The following is a 12,833-nucleotide window of genomic DNA, read 5'->3' as shown; positions in this document are numbered from 1 at the left end:
AATAAGTCTATGACCACAATGACACAACAGGGAAATCCGTAGACAGTCCGGCAAACCGGCACCCGTGGCAGACGAGGAGGAAAGATCCTGCGACGGGCAGAGAGAGAGAGACAGAGTGTTAGTGGTGCTGACGGGAGAGGCTGGACAGCTCCAGTGGGGAAGGACCCTCCAACTGAATCCTCCTCCTGGGCAGTGGCAATGCCGCAGAGAGCGTCCGCTGCTGCAGATAATAATAGCAGTCCTAAATAGCCGGCAGAAAGAGCAGCAGTCTGAACAGATGACAAAAGTCCAGGGAGCCGTCAGAAAACACAGAGTCTCAGAGTAAATCCTGGGCAGCAAAAGCACAGATTAGCGTGGCCAAATAAACAAAACAATAAACTGGGCAAAACTGACAAAAGATTGACAAGACAAGACTTCAAACTAGCAGAGCTAGTAACTAGTGAGTACATGGACAAGTACAGACGAGTACATCGACAAACGGACTTGCAAAGACACACTAGACACACAGGGATTAAATACACAGATCAGACGAGAGGATAACAAGCAACAGGTGAGGAAGACGAGAGGAGACAATCACACTGAACAGGAACACCTGTGAGGGAAGCACACGTGAACCTGTAAAACACATACAAACACAAGACAACCACAGTACCAACAAGACAAAACCATAAATATATTTATATATATAAATATATACAAATATATAAAAACATATACACACATACATACAATATACACATATACATATATATGCATGGATGCCATATACATACATATATACATACACATACACACATACACATATATATATATATATATATATATATATATATATATATATATATATATATATATATACATATATACATATATATATACATATATATATATATATATATATATATATATACATACATACATACATACAAACATACATACATGAAAACAGAACACTAGACTAAACAAGACACAAAAGACAAAGACTGGAAAATGCAAGGGAGCGGGGAAAAATAACACACAATGACAAGAGAATACAAGGGAGCGGGGAAAAGTCACAAGACATGGGACAAACGTGGTCCGATATGACAATATCAAAACCACGCTCTCCCACACAAAACATTGCACTGTCAGGACCCTGCCATACACAACTAGATATAATTACCAAACCAGATTATGGCAGAGTCCTCACAGGACCCTCCCCTCAAGGGACGCCACCTGGCGGCCCTCAAGGAGAGACACAGGACAAGACAGACTGGACACTGGACAGCACCCACGAAAACATGACAAACACTAACAAGGGAAGACAAGACAGGACAACTAGAGGATTCGGGTGGGACAACAAGAACAACAAACAAGGGAGGGGGGGCGGGGGAACAACAACGTTCACAGGAGGAGGGATGGGACTGGGAACTGGGCGAGCCTTCTGACCCCGGGGAGTAGCTGAGGGTTGGGTACGTGGAGGCCGGGCAGGCCTAACAGGGTTCCGTGGGGAGGAAACAGCTTGGGGCAAGGCAGGAACAACTAGGTCAGGGTTGACAGGCTGAGGGGAAACAGGAAACATGACAGGGGGCGCTGTGGCCGGCAGCGGAGACAACACAGGAACAGTCACAGGAGCCGCTGCAGACGGCAGCGGAGACGAGGCAGGGACAATGACAGGGGGCGCCGCATCCGGCGGCGGAGACGACATGGAGACCGTGACAGGGGGCGCAGCTGACGGCTGCGGAGGCGAGACAGGAATAGTCACAGGAGCCGCTGCAGACGGCAGCGGAGACGAGGCAGGGACAATGACAGGGGGCGCCGCATCCGGCGGCGGAGACGACATGGAGACCGTGACAGGGGGCGCAGCTGACGGCTGCGGAGGCGAGACAGGAATAGTCACAGGAGCCGCTGCAGACGGCAGCGGAGACAAGACAGGGGCAGTGACAGGGGCCGCTGCGGACGGCCGCGGAGACGGGACAGAGATAAATGCTGCTGCTGTGGGCTGCGCAGACGTCAGGGGCTGCAGCGGAGGCTGCGCAGACGGCAGGGGCTGCAGCGGAGGCTGCGCAGACGGCAGGGGCTGCAGCGGAGGCTGCGCAGACGGCAGGGGCTGCAGCGGAGGCTGCGCAGACGGCAGGGGCTGCAGCGGAGGCTGCGCAGACGGCAGGGGCTGCAGCGGAGGCTGCGCAGACGGCAGGGGCTGCAGCGGAGGCTGCGCAGACGGCAGGGGCTGCAGCGGAGGCTGCGCAGACGGCAGGGGCTGCAGCGGAGGCTGCGCAGACGGCAGGGGCTGCAGCGGAGGCTGCGCAGACGGCAGGGGCTGCTGCTTCTCAGAAAACTGAGGGGTGGTAGCTGGTTGAAGAGCGGAGGAGTCCTTCTTCCTCTTCTTCCTCCGTCCGGAGACCGGTAATGCAGGAAGGAGATCGGGTGCGGGCGTAGGCTCCGGCGCTGGAGAGATGAAAGTCGACCTCCCCAACCTGATCGCCCCGGTCTGAATGCCCCTTCCCCTTATCGCCAGACGACTACCCCGAAGGCTGGCTGGCGGGGCGGAGCTTATGGAGCTAGATGTGGTGGGTGCTGAGCTCTCCAGGACCATCCTCCCGACAACGCGGCCCTCTGGGACAGGTGACAGAGGTCTGGACTTGGGTTCGGGCTTGTTCATGACGTAGCTCACCATGTCAACGAAGTCTAAGGGCTTGAGCAACTCCACCTCACTGGATTTGAGAGGCTCATCGAGACAGGCATAGAAGATGACCTTTAGCTCGTTCCCGCTAAGACCGGCAAGACGAGCCTCCTCCAAGAACTTGGAGGCGAAGGACCGGACCTCTGCTCCTCTCTGCCGCATGCCAAAGAGTAAACGGGCATGGTGGTTGCGGTGGGCAGTGAAAGCCGAATCCTCCTCCTGGGCAGTAGTGGAGAGCTGAGCGGTCGCTGAACAGCCAGATTCTGTATCTGCGGGATCCATTTATGGCAAGTCCGTTCTGTCAGGAATAAACACACGGAGAGATCCCAGAGCAGAGTAACAGAAAATGTTTATTTAAATGATAATGAATGTAAACAGACAAAAGCACGTCTGGGCGCAAAGGCCACTCCGAGACAGACGGCTGGGGCGAGGAGCACACACACAGACACTGGGGGCGACGAACCACACACGTTCGGGCTCCGGCCAGACAGACGAACGGTGGGAGAGATTCTGTACAACAATAAGTCTATGACCACAATGACACAACAGGGAAATCCGTAGACAGTCCGGCAAACCGGCACCCGTGGCAGACGAGGAGGAAAGATCCTGCGACGGGCAGAGAGAGAGAGACAGAGTGTTAGTGGTGCTGACGGGAGAGGCTGGACAGCTCCAGTGGGGAAGGACCCTCCAACTGAATCCTCCTCCTGGGCAGTGGCAATGCCGCAGAGAGCGTCCGCTGCTGCAGATAATAATAGCAGTCCTAAATAGCCGGCAGAAAGAGCAGCAGTCTGAACAGATGACAAAAGTCCAGGGAGCCGTCAGAAAACACAGAGTCTCAGAGTAAATCCTGGGCAGCAAAAGCACAGATTAGCGTGGCCAAATAAACAAAACAATAAACTGGGCAAAACTGACAAAAGATTGACAAGACAAGACTTCAAACTAGCAGAGCTAGTAACTAGTGAGTACATGGACAAGTACAGACGAGTACATCGACAAACGGACTTGCAAAGACACACTAGACACACAGGGATTAAATACACAGATCAGACGAGAGGATAACAAGCAACAGGTGAGGAAGACGAGAGGAGACAATCACACTGAACAGGAACACCTGTGAGGGAAGCACACGTGAACCTGTAAAACACATACAAACACAAGACAACCACAGTACCAACAAGACAAAACCATAAATATATTTATATATATAAATATATACAAATATATAAAAACATATACACACATACATACAATATACACATATACATATATATGCATGGATGCCATATACATACATATATACATACACATACACACATACACATATATATATATATATATATATATACATATATACATATATATATATACATATATATATATATATACATACATACATACATACAAACATACATACATGAAAACAGAACACTAGACTAAACAAGACACAAAAGACAAAGACTGGAAAATGCAAGGGAGCGGGGAAAAATAACACACAATGACAAGAGAATACAAGGGAGCGGGGAAAAGTCACAAGACATGGGACAAACGTGGTCCGATATGACAATATCAAAACCACGCTCTCCCACACAAAACATTGCACTGTCAGGACCCTGCCATACACAACTAGATATAATTACCAAACCAGATTATGGCAGAGTCCTCACATTGAGTTTCACTACTTTATTGTCATATACACTTCAGTGCACACAGCCAGGGTCTGAAACACAAAGACAATCAGTTTTTAGATAAATATATGCGCTATATGAAGCAGAAATACTTTTAATAATCCCAGGGGGGATTACTTTCGTTACAACTTCAGATATACATACATACATACATACAACATATTTACATACAACATATAATATTATAACAACATTTAATATTAATTAAACTTCACAATTTTCAATGTCCGTGCGGACAAGCATATTTTACTTTCGTTTTTAAGTTAGGATCACACAATTAAAAATAATTCATAAATTAAACAAAAATAATAAAATGGGTTTAGTTCTGATATTGTATAGTTTTATAAAGAAATACATGGAGTATAATTACATTTTTAGAATATATTAGGCTTTTGGTGTTTCCTTTTTGTACATTACATTAATCCCTCACTAACAGACTATAGTCCACACTGTAAAAAACATATTGTAAAATTCACAGTAATTACCTGGCAGCCATTGACAAGTAACTTACTTTAGAAAAAAGCACAGTAAAACCCCATTCACACAGACCTTTGGTCCTAGAAAATACCAGTAAAATTGCCAGACAAGCGTCTGTGTGAACACAAACTCGTCCCGTTAATCTGCTGGGAACGTTGCCAGAAAGAGGACCTAGTCAGATACACGGAAAACCCTCTGTGTGAACAAGAAGCCGAAACAATAGAGACAGAGCACAGTTATGCAAATTTGAAAACCACGCCCACCGGGGGGGGGGGGGGGGCGCAATCCAACCGTCTCCATTGACTTTGTATTGCGAGAAGCCGCCTCCTTGTCATTTCTGGCTTATACCAAAAAACTGAATAATGCCTAAAACCTGCTGTGTGACAATATGTACAGCTAACAAGCCAAAAAACCCAAATACGTTTTTATAAGCTTTCGACTTCAAAAAACGAGCGTTTAAAGACACAGAAATGGAAACAGGCAACTTTTCATAGTAGCCTACTCCTAAGTGTAATTCTTGTCCCCGAGATGCTGTTTCAAAACTCTGACTACCAAAAGAACCGTCGAGATGGCGTCCCGCCCTCCTCTGACTCTTATTGGCCGTGATTCACGGCCCATGTACCTGTACCAAAACCAATCAAACCAACGATGGCAGCAAGTATTACCCAGTCAGGGGCAGAATAGGACGTGTTTTCACACAAATCGGGTGGGGTGATTTGCATGGGATGCATAATGTTGACCTACTCTGAAAACGAAACACAGCTAGTGTTGTCCTTAACACATCAATGTGTTATGTTTGGAACAACACTGGGTGTGTTCATTTTAACACATTTTTTTTTGTGTGTTAAACTATTCAACACATTATGTGTTATTTCGTGTTGATTTTGAGTTCATGTAAATAAAACACTAAATGTGTTGTCCTTATAAGAAAGATGTCTCAATTTAACACATTCGTTTTAAGAGTGTATGTAAAATACGGGACAAATCGCGTCCCGTATTGATTTGATACGGTTCATTTTGCCTGTAAATACGGGACGATTCCGTGTTTCACGGGACGGGTGGCATTGCCACCTTCCATGCACACTAACGTTGATTGAAAGTTGTACAGGAGGTTGTATATGATGAACAAGCAGCTACTCTTCAGGTGCTTTGAGGCTAGCATCACTACTCACTAAATAAGTCAAAATCAAAACATTCATTTGGCATTTGATTTAAAATAGTATAAACCAGGTGAGTTTGATAAAAACACTTTTTTTTTAGAGAAAATGTTTTCACATATATAGCAAAAAATATATACTTGAGAGATTTTTTTTCTCAGAAATAATTTTAAAAATTTCAAATTTATATTTTTTATGTTCTATCATGAGAAAATACTTTCTCTCAAAACTTTTTTTTAGTCTCAAATATTATTATTTTTTGCTATTGGTATGAAAACTTTTCCTCTCAAATATTATTTTTTTTCTCATGAAAAGCTTCTTTGCTATCAGTGTGACAACTTTTTCTTTCAAATAGTTTTATTTCTCTCAGATCATTTAATTTATCGCATGTAATAAAGACACATATCTCGCTCCATAAGGTATCGCCATCCATCTTCAGCAAAATCCGTAAGTTGGAAGCAGCTTGTGTACTATGTACTGAGGGCCACTTACCTGTTGATACCTACCTGTAAGCCCCCACCATAGAAAGTCGTCCATCCGAATACATCCCCTGTGTACTACGTACTGAGAGCCACTTACCTGTTGAAAACTTACCACCATAGAAAGTCGTCCACCTGAATAGGGGACTGGCGAAGATATGATACTCGCAGGAGGCGTCTTCTTTTCCAGGGTCTATTTCCCACGCCGATGTCGAACCTTCACACCACTTTGCAAGGATAGCAGTCAACAGTTACTCAACTATACTCACGACCAGGCCGCGGCCACCTCTCCAGGTGGATTCAGAACAGTAGCATGTACCACAGGTCTGTATGCTGACGATACAGGGGTTGTGACGCTTCCCTCTCCTCTCTTTCAATCCACAGAGCAAGAGATCTAGACAGGGGCGCACTTTCCAGAAGAACTCCACAGTAGTCAACACACACATAGCAATCACTTTGAATCACAGATCTTCACACTATTTGATGTATTTTATGTGCTTTTCTCACCTCATTGCTGGCCTAGGCCCGCCCAGATTGACAGCTGGCCCGCCCAATCAGAAATGTAAAAAAATACTACTCTGTATAGTTAGACATGGATAGTACTTAATATGGTGTATTTTATCTATTACATGTTATGTTAAAAACAGTAAAATTATAAGTAAGCCTGATAACTATTTAAAAACTATTATAAAGAAGTTGAATGTTGCGTTACATTATGGTTCTTATGAGAAAAATATTCCCGAGCAGCTTTCAGCAATAATCACTTTGAGAACTTTTTTGCAAGCAAGTGGAAAACGTATTTTGAATAACAACACATTATCAATATGTGCTGCGTGCTTTCCTCTCAATAACATAAACACACAAAAAATATGACAGCGGGGTAAAAAATAGAAAGAAAAGATCTGTTGTTGTTTGATAGCCTATCAGCTCTCTAACTCAGCACTATAAGTCACGCCACGTTTATTGCTACACTTTATACAATATAGCCTATTGCTTTTAAGCAACAAATAGCCTATCATAAAAACCTATAAGCCTACTGTGTAATTGAGACATTAATTTAAGAAATGCATTAAAAGCAGAAAGACGTAGGCTGCGGAAATATAGTGGGTTCACTTCAATCCACACCACAGACGTTCTTGGTTTGCTTCTTATTTATTAAATCAAGGCAATTGTTTGATTAAACATTGATTAATATTAAGATACAATTTATACAAAACAAAATTCACTTTAAAGAAAGTCATTCTACAAAACAAACCTATGCAGGGCTCGCAAAATTGCTCAATGTCCCGGGGCTATGGCGAATTCCTGTCGGGCTACAAAAATGTATCTGCCCCCTGCCCGTCGGGCGGAGGAAAAAATATTGTAATGTGTTTGCATTCTCTCAGATTTAGTTAGGTAATTATATTGTATGTAATTCGGTGTCATCTTGTTAGTCATTACTATCCCGACTAACAAGTGAAACTGTCAGGAAATGAAATGAAAGCATAATTAAACCCATAATTCCCTTCGTGTTCACGTCTGATATGTGCGCTCCTCGGCTCCGCTCTTCACGAGTAGGCTACCCGCTTGCTCTTATGCTCATCAAAAAGTATATTAAATGTTTATTTATTTGTCATTTCGTTTAACCTCAGAGTCAAACATTATTCTAGCAATTCCCTTTTCCTTTCTTTATTTAGTAAGTTAACTTAAATATGTGACCCGTCACGGAAACCAGGGGCACAAGTCGGCAGCACAAGTTTCGAGAAAATGAGAATCAAAGTTTTTTTTTTCAAAATTTGTGAATCTCGTTTAATTGCAGAATCTGTTAGTTGAGATCACGAAGAAGCCTCTCCATATTTGAGATAGCAGTTTATGTATATTTAAAAGCGTACATTTTGCGGTTGAAATAGGCTTGTTTTTCCAGAGATTCTAGCGTGCAGCGGGGGGGCGTCATTGTCTGTGTGTATATTTACATACTGTATAAGCTTGTGTTTTCGCCTCCGCCCCCAAAGGGAACAGCGTGACTACTGAATAAGGATAGTTCGCCCAAAACTGAAAATAATGTCATTAATGACTTACCCGTATGTCGTTCTAAACTCGGAAGACCTCCGTTCATCTTCGGAACACAGTTTAAGATGTTTTATCGTTAGATTTAGTCCGAGAGCTTTCTGTTTCCTCCATTGAAAATCTATGTACGGTTTCCATGTCCAGAAAGGTAATAAAAACATCATCAAAGTAGTCCATGTGACATCAGTGGGTCAGTGAGATTGTGGTGAAGCATCGAAAATACAGTTTGGTCCAAAAATAGCAGAATTACGACTTTATTCAGCATTGTCTTCTCTTCCGGCTCGAGGGTGAAGTCACGTGACTTGTAGTGACGCGCTGCCCTGTTCCTCAGACATGTTTGCTTAGTTTTATTTATTTTTTTCAAACTTATAGTGTGCGTCTCTCCAGACTATAAATGAAGCTCGGGCGCACAAAACAAAAGAAAGATAAAAGAAGCTGGGGCGGAACAAATAACAGTCAGCCGCATCGTACGTCAGCCGCATCACTGACTTTATGGGGCGCCACAGTTGGATGACGTCAAAGTACCGCGAGAGCTCTTCAAGAAATCTTACGGAGTAGTTTAATATCGACTCGCTCTCGCGGTACTTTGACGTCTTGCAGCGCAGCATGAAGTCAAACTCATAAGTTACACAGAGACCCTATTTTAAATACAAAATTTGAAGGCGGGTTCATGTGTTTAACGGAACGCAAATACCGGAGTGTAATCTGATATACCCTTACATGTTACGATGTAAATAGTCCTCAAATTGTATATTATATTGTATTACCAGAAGTTCATGCGAAATCTGATGTAAACAATAGCCTATATATCTATATTTCACGGATTATACCCATTTGTGGACAAAAATCATTGGATGATTCACACATCTGAAACAGACTGATTCGACTTGTGATCCCCACAAAGGTAAAAGTCCTGTTTATTTTTGCATGTTGTTCATTCGGACTTCTGTAATAAAATACTACATATGATGCTTAGAACATATGTACCTCAAAACGTCTTTACAGGGGGTATGTCTTAGCTAAATGAGATGTAAATGAGCCCTATTGTCTCTCCAGCCAGGGAAAAGGGAAAGTGTTAACTTTTTTCTTTCTCAAATTTCTCAGCATTCTCTTTCTTGAATGTGTTACATTCAAACGGCCACAACTTCTCCAAATCTTATCAGATTTCCATGTGTTACACATCGTTAGAAAGCTTAGAAACTGCACTTTCAGAATCTATGAATAACTCAAAATGCCCCAGATCCGACTTGTGTCCCTACTTTCCGTGACTGGTCACATATGTGAGAACGAAAATCTATTTTTAGTGATTTGCATGAAGAGAATATGATGTTAGAAGCTTCATTTTAAGCATCTAGTAGCTTAATTTATTTAAACAGTTGTAATAGGCTATTTGTAAACGTATTAGGTTTTTTGTGTTCATTTATATTTCTTGTCACTGTGTGCAGGTTCGTTTTTGTAGGCTATGACACCCCAATAATTTGTTTTTACCAAAAAGGCTTAATTAATGTCATGTTGCATTACAATTTAAAGTATATAAATAATGTCAAAAATGTGACGTGCAGTTCGGGGGTGTGTGTATGCTGTTAAATTAGTGTTCTCACCAATACGCTTGTGATTCCTGAAGTTTTGACGAATTTTATAGACTTGTTATAGTTTCTTATTCAAAAGTGACACCCATAGATTCAGTCCCACCCGGACTTAATCCATGCCCACCCATATGTCACGTTCTGCATCCGCCACTGGCTGGCGTATATAAAAAGGTGATCTCTGCTGACGTAGCGTCCGTCCTTTCCCTCAGGATCTCCCTCCTCGGCCTAACGGAGTAAGTGCAGACGCCGGGGACACGGCACAGCACTGCAATCCTCAGACTCTACCGGAAACAATGACTTCCTTATGCCCTTTATACTCCTCTTCCCGGCTTGATTGTCCAATCATAGATCGCCACGTTTACTAACACACCTGTGATCAATCCTGCCCAAATTTCGGTCTTGCGGGGTTCCCGGAAGTGGCTGGTGTTTGAAGAATAGCGTCCAGGCGGAACTAACCTTCACCCGCTTTTCGTTCTGCCCTTTCAAACAGTCACCCCGTGACATCAACTTTACTGTGTGTGTGTTTGTGTGTGTGTGTGTGTGTGTGTGTGTGTGTGTGTGTGTGTGTGTGTATGTGTGTGTATATGTGTGTGTGTGTGTGTGTGTGTGTGCGTGTGCGTATGCGTGCGTGTGTGTGTCAGATCGCGTTTAACCTAAGTTTAATGCACAAGATCAATCTCCAGAACAAAAACTGTATGTCGTCATCTATCTGAGGTAAAAACACAAAATCTAATGACAAGAGTCTGCATTTATCTGCCTTCAAGTGTTTATTACACAAGATGGTTTCAGATACACAACATCATGAGTTTAATTCAATTCAGATTTTTACACGTCTGCTTGATTTGTTCATATTTGCCTGTTCAGCGCAAAGTTCAAGTTTTTTATCACCTCAGCTGTCACTGCGAGAAAAATTAATTCATTAATCTGCTTCATGTGATGTTAAACACGTAAAGTGATGCAAAGTCTCTGTTCTTTTGTTCTCTTCACAAATAAATAAACATATTGAATGCTTATCTTGTAAGTTCATGGTTAAAAATGGACAGGTGAACAAAAACAATTATTATCATTAAAACATGAAATGACGGATAATTGACTATGACGGGATTTTTAAAAGTGAAAAAGTCTAACGCAAACTGTGGTGTGTGTGTGTGAATGATTCATTGATTAGTTCATTACTGATAATAAACCCACATGAATATACTCAGATTTTATAGATTCATAGTACATTTATTTCATGCTTTAGTTGACTTCAACTTTCAGCATTTTAGCTAAGCAGTAATAATATTCATCACATGATAAAGTGCCAAACAATGAGATTTCTTTTAAAAGATAAATTATAATTGTTTATAGTTAATTTTTCAGCAAAACGATGTTATTGGGAGTAATATTATTACTTGTTTATTACTTTGTCAGTGTTTTATTCTCTGACTTTAGCTAGCTTTTGGCATGCTATTAGTACAGGGTAAGAATAGTGAAGCAGCTAGCTATTGGTAAATACGTTTATTCTGACAGCGATTTAGCGTTAGCAAACGTTTATTCCCATTTGCGGAGTCATGGAGAACCAGAGTATTTACCGCAGATAACAGGAAGAAGATGGAGAGGCGCTTACGTTACCCTAAAAGATGGCACAAGAAAGGATATTGAAAGGGTGAAAGCTCTCAAAAGGAAGAGCTGTAATCGAGGTTTGTGCAGTTTACTTTTTCATAAACTCTGTAACGTTATTATTTGCTGGCATGTGTGACAAATCATAATACTGCAAAAAATAGTAACGTTATTTACGTAGCAGCTCTGCATATTATCATGCACTTACTTACAAGCCTTGTTTTATTTCAGTGTCTCTTTAGAGACTTCTTCAAGAGATGATCCAGGTTTTATTCCTGGGCTAGGATTTTCCCTATAAAAATGATATACGCACTTTCTTATAATGTATCTTATGTTGAATATTTTTGTTTAGATATGTTTTGCATATAGGTGTTCGCTGTGTTTTGTCTTATAATATTTGATTAGTTTTACATGGAATAGTTGTTGTCACTTTCAGTTTCTTTTTTATATTTTGTGTGGTATGTGGTCATGTGATTGATTACATTGTCGATCTTGTGATGGCTTGTGGTATTTACTTTGTTAGTTTCCTGATGAAAAGCCATTAGGCTCGAAACTTCACCTGTGGTGAGAACATATTAAACGTTTTGTTTGGAGCTGTGGTGTGCCAACTTTTTTTCTCTTTATTTGTTGATTGTTGCTGGTTGAAGCACACTCTTTGAGCCTTGTGCCATTCGGATCAAATGTTTTTTTTAACATTTTCATCTCCCATTTTATTTGATGTCATTAGTTATTTTGATTATGAGATCCAAAGTAATAAGATTTATTAGAAATACTGACCAGATAATATAGTATATTTACAACAGCTGTTTGTATTCTTGTCAAAACCACAGGATATCCTAAAAATGTGAGCATTCTTATATTACATATATTATACAACAGTTCTTTCTGGTTCTTGATAGAAGCAGTAACAGAGGCTTGTTTTACCACTTGAGCCATACAGTCACATATTTTTGACTGAATTCATGAAAACTGAGCAGACGGTTACACTTATTGTAGTTTATTTATGTCACAGAAACCTAAAACAAAAGCATAAATACTACAATAAACCAAAAAATGTAAGTCAGTCATCGCCCGTTATTACTGCGGCCTTCAGCATCTGCCCTAAGCAGACTTTTACTCAAGCAACATTGCTTTAT

General features: G+C 41.8%; 2 protein-coding genes across 2 annotated transcripts in view; both read right to left on the bottom strand.

Moving 5' to 3' along the window:
- Positions 1-12,833, bottom strand: part of LOC135750272 (interferon-induced very large GTPase 1-like) — a 43,159-nt gene that overhangs the window by 29,418 nt on the left and 908 nt on the right. The gene's annotated exons all lie outside the window — the stretch shown is intronic.
- Positions 992-3,739, bottom strand: LOC135750306 (uncharacterized). Its single transcript, XM_073813061.1, has one exon. It carries the CDS (start codon positions 2,942-2,944, stop codon positions 1,226-1,228), a length of 1,719 nt encoding a protein of 572 aa, XP_073669162.1. The 5' UTR covers positions 2,945-3,739; the 3' UTR covers positions 992-1,225.

Source organism: Paramisgurnus dabryanus, chromosome 21 (genome assembly GCF_030506205.2).
Source record: "Paramisgurnus dabryanus chromosome 21, PD_genome_1.1, whole genome shotgun sequence".
Lineage (NCBI taxonomy): Eukaryota > Metazoa > Chordata > Actinopteri > Cypriniformes > Cobitidae > Paramisgurnus > Paramisgurnus dabryanus.
Note: the sequence above shows the minus strand (reverse complement) of the source record. Positions and strands in the feature narration are given on the sequence as shown.